This window comes from Cnephaeus nilssonii (assembly GCF_951640355.1).
Source record: "Cnephaeus nilssonii genome assembly, chromosome: 10".
Classification (NCBI taxonomy): Eukaryota; Metazoa; Chordata; class Mammalia; order Chiroptera; family Vespertilionidae; genus Cnephaeus; species Cnephaeus nilssonii.
In genome coordinates, this window is record NC_137081.1 from 15,221,002 (window position 1) to 15,244,495 (window position 23,494).

At 37.7% G+C, this 23,494-nt stretch overlaps 1 protein-coding gene across 6 annotated transcripts in view; it reads left to right on the forward strand.

Annotated features, from left to right (window-relative positions):
• MAP2 (microtubule associated protein 2) overlaps positions 1-23,494 on the forward strand; it is a 227,656-nt gene that overhangs the window by 189,431 nt on the left and 14,731 nt on the right. For 2 of the 6 annotated variants that reach the window (XM_079782254.1, XM_079782255.1), the window contains 4 exons: positions 14,428-14,489; positions 18,279-18,449; positions 19,737-19,890; positions 23,002-23,342. In XM_079782254.1, coding sequence (XP_079638380.1) covers positions 14,428-14,489; positions 18,279-18,449; positions 19,737-19,890; positions 23,002-23,342 — 728 coding nt within the window. Of the gene's footprint in view, positions 1-5,200; positions 5,447-7,150; positions 10,886-11,079; positions 11,287-11,455; positions 11,591-14,427; positions 14,490-18,278; positions 18,450-19,736; positions 19,891-23,001; positions 23,343-23,494 lie in introns of all 6 variants that reach the window. The other 4 variants (XM_079782259.1, XM_079782256.1, XM_079782257.1 and 1 more) reach the window with 4 other exon arrangements.

The following is a 23,494-nucleotide window of genomic DNA, read 5'->3' on the forward strand; positions in this document are numbered from 1 at the left end:
TAAAGTAAGACTGGGCTGTTTTCACATGTTCCCTTTCAAAAAGAGCAACAGCAACAAGAAAAAGGAGGTCAAAATCTTCAAAAGGCTTAACCCAATCCAAGGAGTAGCGTCTTCTACTACCAGAACTCAGCTTTAAATTCTTTAGTTTTATACTGCAGTCTGCTCTGCTCCCCAGGAAATAAATGTTGAACAGCAGAGAGGTGAATATGACATTTTCATTTGTTGATTGTTCTTACAATGTGTTGGACATATTGGAAGTTTTAGAGGTAACTAGGGTACCTGGGTAGTTTACAGCCTCGGAGAGTCCCTGGAGGAAATGTGAATGGGTGGGACACATGACAAGCCCAGGCCTCATGATTCATCCAGTGTTGTAGACCAAGTTAGAGCCAGTTATTTGCTCGGCTGAGAAATCGTGCCGAGTTAAACTAAGAATATCAGATGTAACTTTAGGCTTCTGCTATCCCATGATAGAATAAGCATCATGGATGAGAAAGGTCTGAGCACCCATCCAGAAACAACTTCCACAGGGCAGTCAGTAAATAATGTGTTCAAAAAGATTAGAAGTATTCTCTCCCTGAAACGTTATTTTAGTATCCTGATGATTTCAGACTTATTTCCAGATGCCAGCCCCTGGTTGCTGAAAATAAGTTACTGCCTTAAAAAGACAGTACATTTTCAAATTAATGCTCTAATTCTGCATGCTTAAATTTAGGAATAGAAACTATACAGTTCTTATTGTTAAGGATTATGAAATTTGTAAAATTATTCTCTCTGTAAGTCAATAAGTAGTGATTAGCAAATTTGGTAATCTGACACACAGGTCTGAGATGCAGTGTCTACACATCCGAAGCCAAGTATTGTTCATTGTCATCATCCTTGAAGCTCATTAAAATATACATGAATCCACATGTGAAGCCGACTAATCTACCCCTGTATATCTAAGGAAATATAGTTAAATAATGCATCTTTAGAAGCCAAGACACAGGAAAGGACAGAGATGAGAGCAATTCCTTTAGCATTTAAGTGAGAAGTATGTAATGAGAAGGTTGAAATAGGAAAACAGCCAAGAGCCAGTAGTACAAATGAAACTGCATGGAATAAAGTCTTGATGAATCTGACGTCCTCCCTGTAGAAAGTCTCAGCTAATTGTATCTCTGTTGAGCTTTCAGAAGAGAAATAAAGCACGAAAACAAGTTTAGAATACTAGGGGCTTTCTTAAAACCCTAAACTTTCACTGACATGCAGATTAGATGTTCAAAAGGATGCCTCTAGGACTTAGCACCCAAAGAGGGAGCCCTGCTGACTGCATTTTTCTTAGCAAGGCAGGGAAGAAAAATAATGCATTGTAGATTTTTATTAACAAGATTGGCTCAGTGGATGGAGCGTTGGCCTGCGGACTGAAGGGTCCCGGGTTTGATTCCGGTCAAGGGCATGTACCTTGGTTGCAGGCACATCCCCGGTGGGAGGTGTGCAGGAGGCAGCTGATCGATGTTTCTCTCTCATCGATGTTTCTAGCTCTCTATCCCTCTCCCTTCCTCTTGGTAAAAAATCAATAAAATATATATTTTTAAAAAGATTGAAATTAAACATTATTTTCTGGTTAAAATCGGTAACTAAAAATTAAATTTAACCAAAATGCTAACTATGTGAGCATCCCAGATAATTAAGGTTGTGCTTCAAACAGGACTATTTGCCCCCATCATCAAAGAGATCTTAACTACCTTCTTTTTTTCTGATAAATAAATTGATATAAACAAGAGAAATTAATCTACTTGAAAGAATATCTTCCAAAGGATGCATTTGTTTTGCAATGCTTTGTCTCTATGCCAGTGTTTCCATGGTTATTCTGACTTGTTTGAGGGGCATGTATAGATAAGGTCTATTATGCAGCAGGGGTGTCAGTGCATTTGATTCATTAGGTCAATTACAAGATTATTTATGGGATGGTTTCAATTCAGTGGCTCCTGAAGCATGAAACATTCACTGTCTCCCATCCCATCTCCTTGGTCTGGCCTGTCCTTCTCCGCTGTGCTGCTTCTGTGGCCCTGTGTGTCCTTGTGCAGGTGTTGTTTGTCTGTCTGATCTTGTGTCTGTCTTGCCCAGTTCTCCCTGCAGTTTCTTCCTGTGTGTCTGTTTGTAGATGAAGGGGCTGAGGATCAAGTGGGTCCTCTACACAGGTTCCCCAGCCACGAACCTGCCACCAGCGGGAAGAGGCGTAGACTCCTAGTCCCCTCCATCTCGGTGTCTGTGCCTGATGATGGCCCTTCCAATTCCGATGAGGAGTGCTATGAGCATCCTTTGTTCAGCTCACAGGGGACTACCTCTAGTGTGCTCCCCAGTGGCCCAGCGCAGAGTGCAGAGGCCCACTTAGGCCAGGAGAAAGGAACCAAGCATGGTCCCCTTTTGCTCCTCCTCCCCAGCCCACGGCTTTGACGACATGCATTATGTTAAGTGTGCCTTTATATATGGGGTGGGAGGGATAGGAGCCTGTTTTTTCCATATGAAAGTGAAGTCCCTATATAGCTTATAGCCATCCAAAGGCTTCGATAATTTATATAACAGAAACCTTACTTGAGGCATGTGAGAACTTCCTTTTTCTGTATTGTTACTTCTATAAAGGAAGCCAAGAAAGTGGGGGGCAGAAAGGGAGGAATTCAAAAAGGTTTAAGTAAAATATGACTCCCTTCTGCTCCTTGCAAATAAATCCATCAGGGAAGAAAATATTATCATATCCAAACAAGAGAAGATGACCCTGAATATAATTTTCCTTCCTTGGATACACAGACCAGTTATAAATAGCCATCTTTTTTAGTGCCATGTTAATATGATAGTTTCTGTTTAAGGCAGAATAATTGTTACGGAATAGATGTATTTCTCCACATCATTTAATTAACTGCAGAAACTACAGAGGCTCTTCCAGGTGACTAAATCTCACATCAGTAGATCACATCAGTAGAACTAAAGTGAAGGAAAAGATCCACAGCCTTTGTCATTCCAGCCCAATGAAGATGGGAGACCCTAGTTTATAATTGGCTATGCTATGAGCAGTGGGCTGCATTGTGTCTCATTCTAACTAAGTAGTTTTGTAAAGAAAAAGTAATTAGAGCTAAAATATTTTTGTTTAGGTGAAGAGATTATTTTCAAATAGGCAAAAATACCTTGCTTAAGTAAAGAGTATATATTATACTAGAGGCCCAGTGCACAAAATTTGTGCACTTAGGGGGCGGTCCCTCAGCCCAGCCTGTGCCCTCTCGCAGTCCAGGAGCCCTCAGGGAATGTCCGACTGATGGCTTAGGCCCATTCCCCGCTGTGCTTGCCAACCGTGAGCCCGGCTTCTGGATGAGCGGCGCTCCCCCTGTGGGAGTGCACTGACCACCAGGAGGCAGCTTCTGTGTTGAGCATCTGCCCCCTGGTGGTCAGTGCATGTCATAGCGGCCAGTTCTGCCGTTCAGTCAATTTGCATATTAGCCTTTTATTATATAGGATGGGACAATAGTTAATGGGAGGTTAAATACTTCCAAGGCAGTGGGGATAAGCTCACTGACTATGTTCCTGATAATAAACTTCTTCCAAAACAAAAAGCACCAATGATTCAGACACTCTGATGGAGAACTATAACCTCTACTGATTGAAACTAAGTTCTTCTAATAGTGTAAATTAAGACAATTAAGAAAATATGTGGATTTTTGAATAAGGAACATGTGGAGTGGAAAACAAACATGATTTATACAAAATCATAAAATGGAAGGCTAAAAACTTACATGGATTTGGAAAACATGTAAATTAACTTGATTAGGCTTCATTCGATAAGGTGACATTAGCAGCCATATTAAAAGTCTTTTAGCTGTAATTAAAATCTCTAATTTTAAGGCATTATAAAACTGCCTTAGTAAATTAGAGTCTGAATTTTAAATGTTACTCCCATAGCTAAATTATGAAAATGAAAGTGTCTGCGTGCTAAATGTGAGTAATAGATGAAGTAGTTCTCTCCTCCCCCCAACTCCAAGGGTTTTAATATTTCTCAAAAAGAAAACTCAGCTATCTATGTCTTTCTCACAGGGCCATTTAAACAATGTATAATTGTTTCAGAGGAATTTTTATAAGAATTTTTTATCAGCAAACTACAAAACAGCTTATATATATTTCCTCTAATTTCTTAAGTGGTAAAATCAGATTTATTTTACTGCCATTTGAAGCACAATAACTCATGCCCTTCATAAGTTTGTTTTTATATTTTAAATATTAACATTTTTGCATGTGATACACACCTTTTGGGGGATATTTTGGCAGTTTGGTTGGCCACTCAGTTATTTCCTTGGTGGTTGTGAATTGCAGAAATAAAACTTTATAGTTAACATGTACATTTTCTTTCCTATTCAGTGTCAAAGGGAACTATGCGTGAACCACATTATGAACATTTCAGGTTTAGTATTATGAAAACAGTTGTGTCCCAGAGGCAGACTTTTCTTAATAGGTTGAACTTGTCCCTGATCCTTGTTTTTCAAAATACTTTACTTATTCTTTTAAAGTTTTTATATTCTCTAATATCATATAAGGTAGTGAAGGTAAAATAAATTGAGTTAGGCAGTCTTTCACCATTGAAATACTATTAAATAAATTATATTTTAAATGGTTTTTGTGGACTTCATGATAAAGCTGTAAAGGTAATTGATTGGATCTTATTTTGAGACCAAGGCTTTTTTTTAATTCCCAGAGTTCTTTAGCAAAGTTTGCATGTTTTAAATAAAGTAATCAGAGATTCATATGTAGGGACTTCTTGCATTGGAGAAAACAGCACATGTCTAACGAGTGTAAAGTGTTTTGTTTTTTTTCAGTACATCAATGCATCTATCTTTTCACAACCATCTGTTATCTGGTAGCACCATCTCTTCCTGCCAACAAGCTTCTCACATGTGTGCAGCTCACTGCCATTTCCACTAAGTGGTAATAGAGCAATAAAACCATTTCAGCTCTCAAATTTTAAGATAACCTTTTAATGAGACTTTAAAAGGCATCATTATTAGCAGATTCTACCTAAGTTTTCCAAGCAGTAATTAGTCTACATTGCATTAGAATATTAAAGTGCTCATCCAAATGGTAAAAGAAATTCTCCTGAGCTGACAGTGTGCCTTGAATAATATTTCTGTTGTTGTGTGCATTGTTCTGTGGTCATGATGTCAACATCTTTTTCATCCCCAAGAAGAAGAAACGCTAGAGGGTCCAGTGGCTGAGGAAGAGAAACCTGACACTCTTCCTGGGAAAGAGTGTGGGGCTGCCCAGGTCTCAGGCCAACCCAAGGGCCTCCGTGAGGGCCAAGTGGCATCTAGTCTGGAGACCCATATAGTTCCTGAAGAGAGTGCCCCAGCAGGGGCCCCGCAGGAGAAAAGTATAAAAGAGGTCACGGAGGTGTCTCCAGAAGTAAAAACCCCTTCCTCTGCCAGGGAAGGTGTGTCTTTCTCAGGATTTGCATGTGTCTTGTGGCAAATGATCTCTCCAGCAGCTGACCAACCTGATGCCTTTCCAGTGCTATTCCATTTCTGAGTCTTCTCATGAACCCAAAACCACTGACAGGCTTGCCGAGCGGAGGGTGTGGCTTGCGCAGGTGCCCAGTGGCAGCTTGGTTTTCCGCCGCTGCAGCTGATTCCTGGTTTTACGTTGCCTTGATACAATACGCTTTGCAGCCAGGCTGATGACGCTGTGTGAGCTTTTTGTCCCTCCGCCCCCTCTCATCTCAAATGTTTGCCAGTCACATTGCTAATACATGTGTATTTTTATTTGTTTATTTTTGGGACAGCAATTCATATGCTTTTGTTTCAAGTCGCAGAGTTGAATTTTCGCACACAGAGGCTTAAGTGATAGATTCATTTTTGTTTGCAACCGCAATATGCTCTATTTTTTATGCTTCAATGAGGACTGGTTTGGTTTCCTTAAAAGCTCCTGCTGATGCTTCTCATATCATTTCCTTTCCATGGCAGCCAACCCTTTGGTCATCCCCATATCTCTTGAGTTTTCATTCATCTGATCTTTATTAGAAGTTCATAAACTATTTTTTTCTATTACAACAGGACACACAAGTATATAAGGTAATGATGATCCATACACTTGCTCTTCAAGAGATGACTGGATTTTATTATTTCCCCCCAAATATTTTCCAGATAAATATATTTGGCCCTATTGGCCACAGTGAAGTACCTTTAACCTTAAAACACAAGTGAAACTCTGAAGCCTTCTTGATTGGTGAACAAGTTAAAAAAAAGTCATTTATTCCTGTGGAGCATCTTTAAAAGCAATACTGGTGGATGCTTCCAGTTGATTGTGTTCCAGGGAATGAGGAATTAGGTGATGACCAAGGAGAGAAAGATATTATATAGTTGACACTCTTTAAAATTTTATTACTCATATGACTTTCCAGTACTAACATTATAATTCAGATTTTCTTATATTTATCATAAAGACTAAGTAATATTTGTTAAGAGTTTTGAATCCATGATAGAAATTGACTAGTCAATTCTTAGGCCATATCATATAAAGTCAATAACAAATATTAACATTCCTGAAATTTGATCTTAATGAATTTTAAAAAATTATTTCAGTAATTGTTTAATACCCCCAAAATTTGTTGATCAAGATAATTGAAATCATAAACTTTTATTATAAATGAATTGACCTCTGCCCATGGCCTACCAATTTACTTTTAAATGAGAAAACAATAAGTTCAGTAGAAATCAGTCCTTTTCCATATTTAGTCCTTTTCCATATTGAGTTTTGCACCCTAATATTAGCTACATATCAGCATTATTTAATTCACAATTTTTATCTGAAGAAGGAATGTAATCTTTTTCTACTACACTACTTATGACATATTGTTTAGGAGAGACTAAACAAAGGACAAAAGAATAGTCAAAATATACTCTCTTACAATTTCTGTATGCATTGATTCACAATGAGAGCTCATTTTAGCAACACCACAAATATATCTCAATCCTGACATTTTCATATTGATTCTTAAATGGGTAGCATGTGTGCATGTTCCATAGTTTTTCCTTTTACCCTGCCACTCATTTGTCATTTCAAAATATAATTTTATGCTTACTGCCTGAAAGCACTTGCCTATTGTTTTTTTTTAAAAAAATCAACCCAATTGCTTCAGGTTTACTTACAGCCTCGAAGATGGAGTTCCGTGATCAACAGGAATTGACTGCCTCTTTACCTGAGCCATTAGACAAGAAAGAAAAAGAGTTAGAGAATCAAAGTAAGCCTGGTGAAGATCTTAAACATGCTGCCTTAGTTTCTCAGCCTGAGACAACTGAAATGTCCCCAGATAAAAAGGACAGACAACGCCCAGAAGAAGGAAGAGTGCCTCTCACTCTATTTGGGCACACTCTTGGTGCCGGCCTGGAAGACTCGAAACAGAAGGCAGAACCAAGCCTAGTGGTCCCTGGTATTGACCTTCCTCCAGAAACCCCAGTTCCAAAAGAACAAAAGGACTGGTTCATCGAAATGCCAGTGGAAACAAAAAAGGATGAGTGGGGTTTAGTTGCTCCAATATCTCCTGGCCCTCTAACACCCATGAGGAAAACAGATGTATTTGAAGATATCCCAAAATGGGAAGGGAAACAATTTGATTCTCCCATGCCGAGTCCTTTTCACAGTGGAAGTTTCACTCTCCCTTCAGATGTTATGAAGAATGAAATAGTTGAAGAAGCATCACCTTTTGCCCCTGCCCTATTACAGTCAGATGACAAAAAATCTCTGGAAGAAACCAGTGGCCCAGTAACTGCCAAAGACACTTCTAAAGTTGAAGAGCCCCATAAGGATAAACCTTACAAAATGGCAGAAGTACCAGCCTCAGAGGCAGTTCCCTCACCCAAAGATGCCCACATTCTGGATGTAGAAGAATGTGTCCCAGAGAAAGTTTTGGAAGAAGAAAAAGGAGCAATAAAGCAAGAAAGTGTGCAGAAAAAAGAGACGTCCACCCTTAGTGGTCAGGAATCTTCAGTTACTGAAAAGGAATCTCAGCTAAAGCTTGAGGAAAAGACAACCATTCCTGACAAAGAAACCATGCTGAAAGAGAGCGAGCCCCCCAAACCGACAGACAAAGAAACAAGTGTAATTCAGCCCTCCACAGAGCATACTTTCTCAAAAGAAGAACAGAAAGACCAACAGCCTACCACAAATACATTAAAACAGGAGTCATTCCCTGTGAGTTTGGAGCAAGCAGTTACAAGTTCAGCCATGACCTCCAAAGCACTGGAGAAAGAACCAGCTGTGCTAAGTGAGAAGAATGCTATCGAGGATCTGTTTGAAGAAAAGGTTGCTGACCAAGGTAATAAAGTTGAAGGAGTTGGGGCTGCAACATTAGCTGAGCTTGACATGCCATTTTATGAAGATAAGTCAGGAATGTCCAAGTACTTTGAAACATCTGCCTTGAAAGAAGAAGTGACAAAAAGCTTCCAGCCAGGAAGTGATTACTATGAACTGAGTGACACAAGAGAAAGTGCCCAAGAGCCTTTTGATACTGTATCTCCCCTGCATAAACATGGTGACAAGGGACTTCCGGCAGGTAAAGAATCCCAGCCCAGTGCTCCAGCACAAGAAGCAGGGTATAGCACTCTTGCAAAGAGTTATCCACCTGATTTACCTGAAGAGCCCAGTTCTCCTCAAGAAAGAATGTTCACTATTGATCCAAAAGTGTACGGGGAGAAAAGAGATCTCCATAGTAAGAATAAGGATGATTTGACATTAAGCAGGAGTTTAGGACTTGGTGGTAGGTCTGCAATAGAACAAAGAAGCATGTCCATCAATTTGCCCATGTCTTGCCTGGATTCCATAGCCCTTGGGTTTAACTTTAGTCGGGGGCATGATCTTTCTCCTCTGGCTTCTGATATTCTAACCAACACCAGTGGAAGTATGGACGAAGGGGACGATTACCTCCCAGCCACTACCCCAGCACTGGAGAAGGCCCCTTGCTTCCCAATAGAAAGCAAAGAGGAAGAAGAACAGGTACAGGAAGAAAAAGCTATCAGAGAGGGAAATATTCAAGTCGAGACAGCGTGTGAATCGCCATTCCTAGCCCAAGATTATTACAAAAACGGTACTGTCATGGCCCCTGACCTGCCTGAAATGCTAGATCTGGCAGGCACAAGATCAAGACTAGCTTCTGTGAGTGCAGACACTGAGGTTGGCAGGAGGAAATCAGTCCCATCAGGGAATGTCATTGAGGAGAATCGTACTGGCTTGCCCCCTGTCACCGATGAAAACCACGTCATTGTTAAAACGGACAGTCAGCTCGAAGACATGGGCTACTGTGTGTTCAATAAATACACGGTCCCACTCCCATCACCAGTTCAAGACAGTGAGAATTTATCAGGAGAGAGTGGCTCCTTTTATGAAGGCACTGATGATAAAGTACGAAGAGATTTGGCCACAGACCTTTCATTGGTTGAAGTAAAATTGGCAGCTGCTGGAAGAGTCAGAGATGAGTTCAGTGCTGAGAAAGAAGTATCTCCACAATCAGGACTGAGTAGGGAGTTTGATCAGGAGAGGAAAGCAAATGATAAGTTGGACACTGTACTAGAAAAGAGTGAAGAACATACTGATTCAAAAGAACATGCCCGGGAATCCGAAGAGGCTGGTGACAAAGTTGAAACATTTGGATTAGGAATAACCTACGAGCATGCTTTGGCCAAAGAACTGACAGTGTCAAAAGATGCATCACCTGCCATGGCCGAGAAAGCAGAGAAAGGTCTCAGCTCAGTGCCAGAGGTGGCTGAAGCAGAACAATCCAAAAAAGCTGGATCAGAACTGAATTTTGCCGCAAAGAAAGCTGAGCAGGGTCACTTAGATGTTAAAATCAGTGAGTTTGGACAGATGGCCTCAGGGCTAAACGTAGATGCTGGAAAGTCAACAGAGCCTAAATTCGAGGCTACACAAGACCTCACTCTCTTGTCTGGGACACCTCAGGAGGCAGATGTGTTTATGGGCGTTGAGTCAGGCCACGTGAGAGAAGGCACCAAAGTCGGTGAGACAGAAGTCAAGGAGAAGGTGGCCAAGCCTGACTTGGTACACCAGGAGGCTGTGGACAAAGAAGAGTCCTACGAGTCCAGTGGCGAGCATGAAAGCCTGACCATGGAGTCCTTGAAGCCTGAGGAGGGCAAGAAGGAAACTTCCCCAGAATCTTCTCTAATTCAAGACGACATTGCCATCAAATTGTCCGTGGAAGTTCCTTGTGCACCTGCTGTTTCAGAGGCCGAGTTAGCCCAGGACGAGAGAGCGGATGTCCAGTTGGAATCTATTCAGCCACCCAAAGAAGAAGGCAAAGAGACCCCAGGTATCTCCATCACACCCTCTGATGTTACAGAGCCGTTGCTTGAAGCCGTCGAGGCTGAACCAGCAGAAGCTCAAAAGGAGGAAGAAGAGATCGAAGCGCGGGGAGAATATGATAAACTGCTTTTTCGCTCAGACACCCTTCAGATTACTGACCTGGGTGTCCCGGGTGTCAGGGAGGAAATTGTGGAGACCTGCCCAGGCGAACACAAAGGAGTGATCGAGTCTGTGGTGACCATTGAGGATGACTTCATCACTGTAGTGCAGACCACAACTGATGAGGGGGAGTCCGGTTCCCACAGCGTGCGTTTTGCAGCCCTGGAGCAGCCAGAGGTGGAGAGGAGGCCATCCCCTCATGCCGAGGAAGAGCTGGAAGTAGAAGAGGCAGCGGAAGCCCAGGCAGAACCCAAGGACGGCGCCCCCAAGGCTCCGGCTTCCCCTGAGAGAGAAGTGGCTGGGCTCTCAGAATACAAGACAGAAACCTATGATGATTACAAAGACGAGACCACCATTGATGACTCCATCATGGATGCTGACAGCCTCTGGGTGGACACTCAAGGTGTGCTTTTTTTTAAATTTTCTGCTCCCAAAGAAAATCCCATAACCTAATGGATTTTTTTTTCATTTTAAACATTTAAAAACGCCCCTTTGTCTCTTTATTTTGCATTTTGTTCAATAGATGAAGGATTCTGTACATTTGTTACTAATGTTCTTCTTGTTGTTCTTGTTGTCATGATTTGCTTTGATTCGCAGATGATGATAGGAGCATCATGACAGAACAGTTAGAAACTATTCCTAAAGAGGAGAAAGCTGAAAAGGAAGCTCGGAGACCATCTCTCGAGAAACATAGAAAAGAAAAGCCTTTTAAAACCGGGAGAGGCAGAATTTCCACTCCTGAAAGAAAAATAGCTAAAAAGGAACCTAGCACAGTCTCCAGAGATGAAGTGAGAAGGAAAAAAGGTTCATTTAACAATCACTTCTTTAAAAATGTTTGTGAAGTAATTCGTTATTACTCTTTTTATAGAAGAAACTTCTAACAGTGGTAACTATTTAATGAAATTTTGTTCGGTTTTGTTCCAAGTGTTTATTTTCTCCTGATGGTATGCTTTTTGTGTTTTCTTATTCATAGCAGTTTATAAGAAGGCTGAACTTGCTAAAAAAACAGAAGTTCAGGCCCACTCTCCTTCCAGGAAATTCATTTTAAAACCTGCTATCAAATATACTAGACCAACTCAACTCTCCTGTGTTAAGCGGAAAACGACAGGTGACTGTTCAATTCTGCAATGTGGCTGGCAAACATAGACATGTTTTGTTTTGTTTTTGTTTTTTAAATTTCATTACCGTAGCAGCTTCTTCATTTTATTTTTCTTCCAAAAGTATCTCAGTAGTCATGAACGATTTCAGCTATTACGTGTCTTGTATCATTATTCTTTTTTTTTTTTCCCTCCCTGCAGAAGAGGTCATGACCATCTGTTTCTTTGTCATGCTCAGACTTAACAGTGATTGTATCTTGGCATTGTGCTCTAGTGTCACGTTCTGGGGATTCGTATTTTCATTCTGTGTGTTTGGTTAGACGATGGCGATGAATATAACCGTGGTATGCATTCTCATTATTTTGCTTATTTATCTCCCTCATGCTTAAACCCATATGTATTTGTCCTATTTTCTAAATTGTTACTGCCAAATCTGTTACTGATGTTGATGAACTTACTAAAAGCCACCAAGAATGCATAGTGATTTAGAGATTGAAAATGAAAAGCACATCTGAGTTAATATAGTGGTTGCACAATTACTTTGCTTTGGATGACAGAGGGGGGGAAAAGAAAACAAAATTATCTGATAATATCCTCAAATTTCATTTCTCAGATACAAAATTATAAAGGTTTTTCAATCTACGGGATGTATCTCTCAGCTGATATTTCATCATTGGGCTTTTCTTAAATGTGTTGGGTCCTATATTATTCAGTGTTCAGTAATCAAAGATAAAACTCTCTCTCCTCACAGAATTTCTTAGAGTTTAGGTGTATTTCTATTTTACTGCCTTCTTATTTTTTTCTTCTTCAAATATACTTTTTTTTTTTTACTGTTGAAAAAGTGATGGAATGAAGGAGCACAGCATGTTACAAATCATATAAAAGCCATCAAATATCTATAATGCAAACGCCATTCCTAAATTGTAGTATTAAGTATTTATTTACATGTATAATTATACTATGAAATCTTAATTTACAACATATTTTATTTTAACATTTGTTAAGTGGCATACTTGCAGTCTACAAAATTAGATATCAGATTGCTAAATCAGGAAGGACTATTTTGCTTTCCATTATACATTAGAAGTGCCTTTTTATAAACATTCAGATGGTTTTAAATGTTAAGAGCAGCATTAACCTTTGTAAAAAAAAAAATCCAGATCATTGATTGTTTTGTGGTAGCTGCTAATATCTCAAGTATTTTGTATTTGTGTCCTTCATATTGGAATCGCTTAATATGCTTTTCTTCAAGAACTAGTCTCAAAGGTAGTATTTGAAAGTGGAAGACTTACAGTTGTGTACAAACACTGATAATAAAGATTCAGGATGAGGAGTTACTCTACTTAATAGTTAGGAATTGACATGCCATCTCTAAACCTTATATCCACACCTTAGATCATTTTTTCATTAAATGTTCAATTTTCCTTCTAGTTAGCCAGATACTTGGGCAGGCAGAAACTCTTGATTTGGGCATAAAATTCTATATTCTACTTGAAAGGATGAAAGAATATATCAGGATTGTGGAATTTCAGAGGAAATGTCAAATGGTGTGGTGAAGTACCTACATGTCATTTCTATTCAAGATCTGTGTACTAATTAGGATCTTCCTTACTCTATTCAAAGGTTAGTACTCAAGCAGAAAGCATATACCAAACAGGGTGACATTGGCTTGTAGCAAACCTTATGACACAGACATTTGAATAAAAAAATGGAACTAGTAAGGATACATCATTTTCACAGCTTCTTCCTCAAAAAATAAAAATAAAAAAATCAGTTCCAGAATCTGTGAATAATCTTACTAACCAATCCTAAATAGCACGTAGCATATTGTAGACAGTTATTATTTTTGTGTTAGAGCTGCAGATGGCATAAGGAACTTTCTGAAACTCATTTGAAATGCTTACTAGTATAAGGATAAGGATTCCCCCGCCCCTCACTGAGGATTTCTCTTTTATGAAAGAAAATTAAGGAGGAAGTAAATACGCAAGCTTGTGTCTTCCATTTTAAGCACAACTTTTAAATGCAGGTAGTTTTCCAAAACACAAAGGATTGTTTTCAGTCATGAGAGATATTTAAAGTCAAGTCAGGTAAGTCATCGACAGAAAATATGCTGGAGATAATGGAGTTTCAAATTGACACCAGAAGTATAAAAGAGTAGCAAGAGAAACAACAGTAACAGATGTGGTAATAATTTCATGCAGTAAGTTCATGTGTAGGGCATGTTCTATATGACCGAAGTCAAAGTTCTCTCATGTTTTCTCTCTTTGACAAACTTTTTCTTCCCTTCTCTGCTCATGTGATATGTTTCACATCGAACAAGTGTGTCATTCATATTGTAAAATGAAAGGGTGCAGAGGGAAAAGGGGTTGGCTGACCAAGAGCGTTTGGAATATGAAAGGCAGAAGTACCTGTAGGTATGCCAATGGCTGCAAAAAGAGGGTTTGGGAATCTTCATGAGCTCTCTTTTATATCATGCCAACTGGAGAAACCAGCCAGTCCCCTTTTCCTTAAATTCTTTAGCATTCAGATTGCTATTCTGTGACTCCCGTTCTAAAGGATCTATCCTCATGTAGTAATAATTTAAAGGTACATTGGTGACCAATAGAAAATTATTTGGTGTGCTTAACCTGTGCTTTGGTAAACCCTGGGCTATCTTAATGAGCACACCCTATACTGGAGTGTTGTTATTATTCAGGTTTCTTTAGGTTACTGAGTTTGAGTCTCAAAATAAGCAAAATTTTGCTTTGCATTAGGCTGTTGACACAACTAAATATTCAAAGTGAATAAAGCATGTGTGTGCTGTTTAGCCATTAAGTTTGGGGTTATCTGTGTCTTCTCTCTCCCACAGCAGCAGGTGGTGAATCGTATCAGGTTCCCAGTGTATTTAAACAGGCAAAGGACAAAGTCTCTGTGAGTAAAATAACTTTTTTCCTGTTCTTCACTTGAAGCTCCTCTTGGTATTAGTGGCAATGTTTTACTAACTTTAGATATAATTTAGACTTTAGCTGTTTACTCTTAACTGTCATTGTAAATCAGAATGATTCTCGGTGGCATTCGGGCATGTCTTAATGTCTTCTGGAATGACTTGTCGTTGGTGAGGGCTGCTCTTTATTAGGAAGACAAAACATACAAAACAGCACAATGATCTGGTAAAAAGGGGAGCCCAATTATTTAGTTTTCATAGATTCAAGATAAACCATTATAGTCAACACAAAATTAAATTTTATAATACATATTTATTATGTCTATCAAAAAGGAATCTGAGCCGAAACTGGTTTGGCTCAGTGGATAGAGCGTCGGCCTGCGGACTGAAGGGTCCCAGGTTCGATTCCGGTCAAGGGCATGTACTTTGGTTGCGGGCACATCCCTGGTAGGGGGTGTGCGGTAGGGGGTGTGCAGGAGGCAGCTGATCGATGTTTCTCTCTCATCGATGTTTATAACTCTCTGTCCCTCTCCCTTCCTCTCTGTAAAAAAATCAATAAAATATTTTTTTTAAAAGGAATCTGAGCAAATTAAGCATGTAGATGACCAAAAGTTAGTAAAAATATTATAATCCCCTTATCTAAAGACAACTACAGTTACCATTTTGATGTAAAATCTTTGTTTTTTTTCTACACATTTATAGGTTTAATAACAAAAGCACAATGTATCAATTGTTTAAACAGTAAACAGAATTCCATGTCACTAAACATTCTTATACATTATCTTAATGATTATACCACATTGCATTTTATTTATTCATAGTATATACTTAATTAACTCCCTATTACTCAAACTATTTTTTTGTTATTTTTAGCAATATTACTATGCAGAAATCATTTTTTGCTAAATCCTATAAATGCATCCCTGTGCATTTCCAGTAGTGAAATAATTGTTTCAAGAAGAAGGTCCATATTTAAAGTTTTTGATTAAGGTTGTCAGATTGTCCTCCATTAAGATTCTACTGACTTTTATGTCCAGCTGTATATAAAAGCGCCCACGTTCACCATTGTTACTAGCTATTCCTATACTTTTTCTATATTTCTCAAGTTATGAAGATGAAATATCTTATTGTTCTAATTTGCTTGTATTGATGATATTTAACTTCTTTATATGTTTAAAATCTTTTTTAGTTTTTATTTTGTGAACTTTATTTTTATATTATTAACCATACTTTTAAAACTTTCAAAAGACCAAAGTCAATATGACTTTTCTTATTGAAAGAAAAATCATAAAGAGTACTAATAAAATCCTAAAATTACAACAGATCATTTGAATGATGTTAATTAGTAACATATCACAGTGTTCTCAGCCAACATGTATGATATGTGAATCACAATTCTTTGTTTAGCTTTTTAAAAACAAGATTTTAGACTTCCACTTTTTATTTATTGTGAAAAATAGGAATTCATTTTTAATAACAGCCAGACTTTTATATAATCCTGAACACAAGGAGCTTTATGTTGATAAAAACATAAATAGATATATATTTATTTAATTTTTATATAGTTGTTTTCAGATATAGTCTTGAACATATGGCAAGCAATAGAATCCATTTATTGCTTTGGTAAATATTAGTGTTTATTTTGAAAACACTGTGATTTTAAGATTTGTATGTCTTCACCTTCTGTTTCTGATGAGCAACTAGTCAGTTGTGGTGTGTAAGAGCTGGGCTAGAACAGACCAGGTCCAATATTAACTATATTATCTTTCCTTCCTGTGTCTTCATTTTCCAAAAATAATGGAAGGGGTAAAAATTCCTATTTCATAAGTTAACTGTAAACATTAAATATAGTAATTTTATAAAATAGTGCCTAGAACATAGCGTTTAACAGTGATAGTTGCTATTATTATTGTTATTGTTATTGTTGTTATTATTTGAAAGGTGCAAATCTTTGGCAGCAGATATGGAAAGTAAATTTGAGCTTTCCCCCATTAGGGAAAGAATGTTTCAGTGTACATTGTTTGAAAAATGTTTAGGAAATTTTCTTAAAGTGCCTTTGCCTTTGAATAATTCAACAGGAACTGGCATTCAATGCTTACACTTAAGACAGAAACCGTATACATCTTCTGACACAAAATGAACTTTTTTCCCTTGTAAACACCCATCTCATTTTTCTGAGGAAAATTAGACCACCATTCTTTCCAGCTGTTTTTCATTTAACATCCCTCTTTTTCCTTCCCTTGTAACCTCATTTTTTTTTTCTGTTCCTTAAAACCCTAAGATAAACTTTTCTTTTTCTCTGATATTCAGTACACCCATCAGAACAGTTATCTCCGATTTTTCAATTGACCTTTATCGTGAACCTGACCTATAAACCTTGATTTCGTTTTGATTTTTTTGTTTGTTCATTTTATTTTGGTTTTGTTTTTAGCATCAGATTAATAGTTTTCTTTTATAATTTGTGGCAATTCAGTCACTCATTTTTCTTTCCTATATTCACACTTTTGAAATTCACTATTTTGTGGGTAGCATCAATAAAATTTTTTAAAAAATGACTTCTGCTGACCCAGTTAACACTTCTCAGACAAGGTGCTGGCTCTGTAAAACAGGAAGTGAATTGTGCAACCAGTGACAAGTTCTGCCTGTAAAGTGGCTACGGGAGCTAGAAACTTGAGATAAAAAAATCTCAGTTTCAAGTGCTATTTTTAAACAACTAAATCATATTAATGATTTGAAGATAAGATATCCTTGGCTTTGTCATACTTATCTGCATATTTAATAGAGTTTCCCAAGAGACATGGGGCGTGCAAGCATAGCTTACTTTCAAAACCATTGGCATCCAACCCACTTACTTCAACTTGCCCACAGTCTCCCCCTGGGTTATCAACACCTACAAATTCAGCCTTGGATTTTTGTGGGCAGTCTCTTCAGTGCTGACTTTCATTTCTGGAATTTATAACACATCATACAAACTGTGGTCCATGAATGAAAATGTTATTCATTTTATGGCATAACTTAATCCCCAGTATGCATTTTACTCATAAAATTAACTTATATATATATAAACTCTGCAGTTTTCTGATGAAATCAATGTATATAATCTAAAATATATATTTTCTCAGCTTAAAAAATTTTTAATTATTAGATTTTAAATATGCCTTGTTCTTTTTTTTTTTAATTTCAGAGAGGGAGGGAGAGGGAGAGAGATAGAAACTTCAATGATGAGAGAGAATTATTGATTGTCTACCTCCTGCATACAACCCACTGGGCATTGAGTCCGCAACCTGGGAATGTGCCCTGACCAGAAATCAAACCTTGAACTCCTGGTTCATAGGTCGATGCTCAACCACTGAGCACACCTGCCAGGCTTATACCTTGTTCTAAAGTTCTTGAAATGTGACCACGATATTAGTTATATATACATCTTAAGAGCTGTGTTTATCAAAGGAACATTTCCAACAAACTCACAAGATAGTATCATCCAAGAGAGTATCACGTAAGATCTATGGATTAATCAGAGACTTTATACGTAAATGCATAATGAATATTTTAATCTGTATTCTCATATATAAATATTCCTAAGTTAAAAGGAGGTGTTCAATGAAAATTTCTCATTCTCATATAAATATACATCTCTGTCATTGTTTATAACCATTTATCATGTGTTCTTATTAAACATTACATTTAATTTTTATAAGTTTATACATTTTTAAATTTTCCTTTTATTTCATAGTTTGGTTTATTTTGTGCTTTTGTTTGTTTTCTTTCATGGCTAGAATTCTACCTTGTCAAAGATTCCTGCCTTACAGGGTAACACAAAGTCCCCAAGATGCAGCTCAGCCTGCCCTAGTCCGACTAAAAGGACTACATTTTCTGACAGTTTTTTAATACAGCCCTCCTCAGCGGGCTCCACAGACCGTTTGCCATACTCAGAATCAGGGAACAAGGTAAGGCAGCAGGTCAGTCAAAGGCGCAGAAAGGAATATAATTTGGGAAAAGGTTATAGGACAGGATTCAATAAATGAATGAAAGCAAACACTTTAAATTCTGACAGGGATGACATATAAATAATAGACCTTTATGAAAAAAAAAATTAAAAGCTTGAGTAGCTATGAATAGTCTAACCATTAAAAAAACTAGAAAATGTCTTTTTCTAGGTATACCATCCATTATTAACTTATTATTTATTTGAAATTTAATAAAATTTCAAATGCAAAAAAAATTTATTAAACATATTGCATGTAGCATGTTATATATATAATATAATATATACTAGTATATTGTATAACCTAATAATACCAAATTATAGTACCCTGCACCCTCTCGCAATCTGGGACCCCTCAGGGGATGTTGGAGGCCCGGTGCATGGTTTCAGCCTAATCCCCGCAGGCCAGGCTGATGGAGGGAGCCCACTGGTGCACGAATCCATGTACCTGGCCTCTAGTATATGCATATAAGATCTTTGGTTAATCTCTTTCCAACTTCCCCTCTCCCATCTTCCCTCTGAGATGCATCAGTCTGTTCCATGTTTCCATGCCTGTGTGTTGAGCGTCTGCCCTCTGGTGGTCAGTGCGCATCATAGCTACCGGTCGAACAATCGGATGGTCGCTTAGGCATTTGTATATATAGATAATACAGTAGAGAGTTTGGATTTGATATCAGATACATCAGGATTTAATACTAACCTCTGTTACCTACCAACTTGAAAAAATTATATAAACTGATTAAGCCTGTCTCCTTGGCTATAAAATGCATATCATTTTTGTGCTGAGAATTAAATCATAAGTGGATATAAAGTGCTTCAGTTCCTATGACATAAGTGCACCATGTATGCAAGGGTCATTATTAGGAATATTATGCATGCAATGCCCTACTGCCATTCCTTTCTGATTAATAAATTATCATGCTAATGTAGATTTTTCAGTAAAGTTATTAATTCACTAAAATTACTTGAGTAAATTCATTTTGCCTATATTATCATTTAGGATTGGAACTTCATAATCAATTATTAACACTAAATCCAAAGTAATCCATTTTTAAAAAACCTCTAGGCAAATATGAATTCTAAGTTTTGAAGTAGAAATGCTTATAAGCATGTGAAATTCAGTAGTGTGTATTAAAGAAATTAATCTATGAGCACAGGAGGAAAAATAGCCAGAGCAATGTAATCACCTTGTATAATTAAAAATAAAGGTTCACAAGAACCCAACGTCCTTTTGTTCCCCCTCCCCCAGCATCAGGATGGAGTAACCAAGAGCCCAGAAAAGCGCTCTTCTCTGCCAAGACCCTCCTCCATCCTCCCTCCTCGGAGAGCTGTATCGGGAGACAGAGATGAGAACTCCTTCTCTCTCAACAGTTCCTTCTCCTCTTCAGCACGGCGGACCACTAGTAGGTTATTTTGGTTTCTCTTCCTTTCTAATCATGTTTCTAAAATCCCATAAGTAGAGCAGAACTTATGTATTTATACCTTACATTTGTCAAAATGTGCTTTAAAGTCAGATTGCATTTGTCCTAAGGATCAGGAAATCCAGACTGTTAATGGGTCCTAAGAGCTGTTTGAGTCAAAACGATTCATGGAGGAAATGAGTACATACTGCTTTGTTATTAAATGGGATTGGGACAAAGTTGTTTTTCTCAGAATATATTTCCCTCTTCTTTCACGTTTAGTGTAAAAATAAATTTGAAAGAAGTAATTAAGAAAACTTGTAGTCAGGTGTTTAGAAAATATATAGCTATAGAAACTTAACCCTTAAAATCTAACTGGAAAGTCAACGATCAAAACCTAGGATCCTGCTCAATTTGTTAAGAATTTGCCTTCCAATAAGGCTGTAAACAGAGCATGTTCTGTGCCAGAGCTTCAGTTTCTTTAGACTGATGGCTCATCATGTACTGGTTGATAGTTATCACAGTGTATGTAAAGACTATAAAAATGTTCTAATCAGCTGAAACTGGTTTGGCTCAGTGGATAGAGCGTCAGCCTGCGGACTGCAAGGTCCCAGGTTCGATTTTGGTCAAGGGCATGTACCTTGGTTGCGGGCACATCTCCAGTAGAAGGTGTGCAGGAGGCAGCTGATTGATGTTTCTCTCTCATCAGTGTTTCTAACTCTCTATCTCTCTCCCTTCCTCTCTGTGGAAAATCAATAAAATATATTTTAAAAAAATGTTCTAATCAGTCATTACCTACTTATATGTTGTGTTGCTATCTATGTGTTGCAAGACTATCTAGTAAAGACTGGGTTCAAATTACTTTCACAAATATGTTTCTATTACACCGAAAATGGCTACCATTTATTGAGACATGGAGATGCTAAAATCTTAAGACACATTTTCCATGCAATTTAATTAACAAAGCTAATGGTTAGGTATTAATAACCTCATTAAATCTTCTAATGAGAAAACTGACCTTTTAGAGAGAGTAACTTGTCCAATGCTATACAGCTAGTAAGTGGTTGAACTTGGCTGTCAGCCCACTGATCATTTCACAACCTGTCCTCATAATGTCTTCTCTATATTTATTTGGAAGAAATAGTTCCAGAGAACTGCTCTATAGAATCCCTTGGGAAATAGTACAATAGCTCTGTAACTTAAAAATCCTTACAAAATGGTAGAAACATTTGAAAAATAGCATCTGTCATTAAAATCTATTACAAAATGGTGGAAATTGCCACTGCTATCACATTATAGTTGACTTCACCACTTCTTTTTTTAATTTTTAGTAATTAGCCCACTTGAAATGTGACTATTTTGCATGACATTTAAACAGTGCTTTTGTCTACAATGAAAATGTTTGTTATAATTAGAGCAATTGTGCTCTACATCATTTAGCTTCATGAAGTATTAACATCCTTTGAAATATGTGCTCAGAACACTTTGAAAGCATTAAAACTCTTTTTTCCTTAGCAAAAATAAAGTATTCAAAAGAAATTGGAAAGAATGCATTTAAGAGTTAGTCATCTCCAGAGAAAAGACTTCAGCTCCAGATATCTGGAGTTGGAATTGGGCATAACCTTGGGGATGTTAAGACAAGACAAATGTATCAAGTGCTCCCAAATGCATACCATGAATCATGCTTCTATTTGTTGCTATGGAAACAAATGGTACTTCCTTCATAAATCCACAACTTCAAGCTACTGTGCTCTACCCTTTAAAATGTATCTGCATATAAATTGCTTTTTTGTTCTGAGTCAATTCCATTTTGACTTTCTAACTTTACTTACATAATCATGTTGCATTGTATTATTTGATAATGAACATAACTGATACTCTAAGGAAATGGTTTGTTTTATCTCCACATAGCAATAGCTAAAAGGCTCAGGGACAATTAGAAGAGTATGATTTGCCTGTCATCTTTTTAACTGCAAATTTAAGAGACAAACATAGTATAAGAAATGGAAGAAAGGAGTCAAATGATAAAATGAGGCTAAAGTCAAGTTGAAGCCAAAAAAAATTATATCTTGAAATATCCTGAATAATTGACCATGAGAGATTATTGATTTGACTTCAAATTACCAAACTAGTAATGAAGGTAGAGGAGAAAACACAATCAGATACAAGATTTACTGTGAATATAATTTAAAAATATCCTACTTTTCTAAGGAGATAAATGGACATTTTTTTATATTAAGAACTAAGACAGCCGAAACAGGTTTGGCTCAGTGGATAGAGCGTCGGTCTGCGGACTGAAAGGTCCCAGGTTCGATTCCGGTCAAGGGCATGTACATTGGTTGCGGGCACATCCCCGGTGGGGGGTGTGCAGGAGGCAACTGGTCGATGTATCTCTCTCATCGATGTTTCTAGCTCTCTATCCCTCTCCCTTTCTCTCTGTGAAAAATCAAGAAAATATATTTTTTTAAAAAAGAACTAAGACAACATTCATTATAAAGAAAATACATGATATTGTAGACAATGTCTGACATTACTGAATGGCTTTCAATAAACACATTTGCAATTCACAGTGCTCTTCAATATAAGATGAGGGGATACCATTGAAACATAATTCAATAGATAATTTTCTACATAGTCCAAAAGTATGTGATTTAGGTCACAGTTTTACATTGAATCTCCACCTGGATTTCAGAAATAACTTGCTGCACAGAACAATGGTCTGCATACTATTTGAGGGAACTTCAGTAAATATGGACCCACATAAGTTTAAGGGCAGACTCTTTTTGCAACTAACGGCAGATCCATATGCCTTAATGATTACCCAGGTAAAAAACATTTTTTGTCACATTCATAATATAATTACTAGTAAGAAGAACAAATCAGGAAAAATTAAGTTTTATTCTTGCATTGACAGCAATGCATGTTCAAAAAAATGTACCAGGTAATGGTCCTAAAAGAGGAGGCTTACATTTTTTAGCATTGTGATTCATAGATACTCCAAATACTTCAGAAACTTAATGCATTGTAAATTCTAACAATTATGAGAAGAAGGATACGTTGAGGAGAGCTTTTTAATGCTGAATTTTTGGTTTTGCTTTTTATTTGTTCATATAGGGTCAGAGCCGATTCGCAGAGCAGGAAAAAGTGGCACTTCAACACCTACTACCCCTGGATCAACCGCCATCACTCCTGGCACCCCACCAAGCTACTCTTCACGCACCCCAGGCACTCCCGGAACCCCTAGCTATCCCAGGACCCCTCACACACCAGGAACCCCCAAATCTGCCATCTTGGTTCCCAGTGAGAAGAAAGTTGCCATCATCCGTACTCCTCCAAAGTCTCCTGCCACTCCTAAGCAGCTTCGGCTTATTAACCAACCACTGCCAGACCTGAAGAATGTCAAGTCTAAAATCGGATCAACAGACAACATTAAATACCAGCCTAAAGGAGGGCAGGTAAGAACCATATGAATACATATTTGCTGCCAGGTATAAAATCCCACTAATTATTATGATGCCTTCCTCATATTATAAGCTAACAGTTCTTATAAAAAAAAGGGGGGGAGGTGGAGTTACTGGTTATGATTTATTGCCAAGAGTTTGGAACT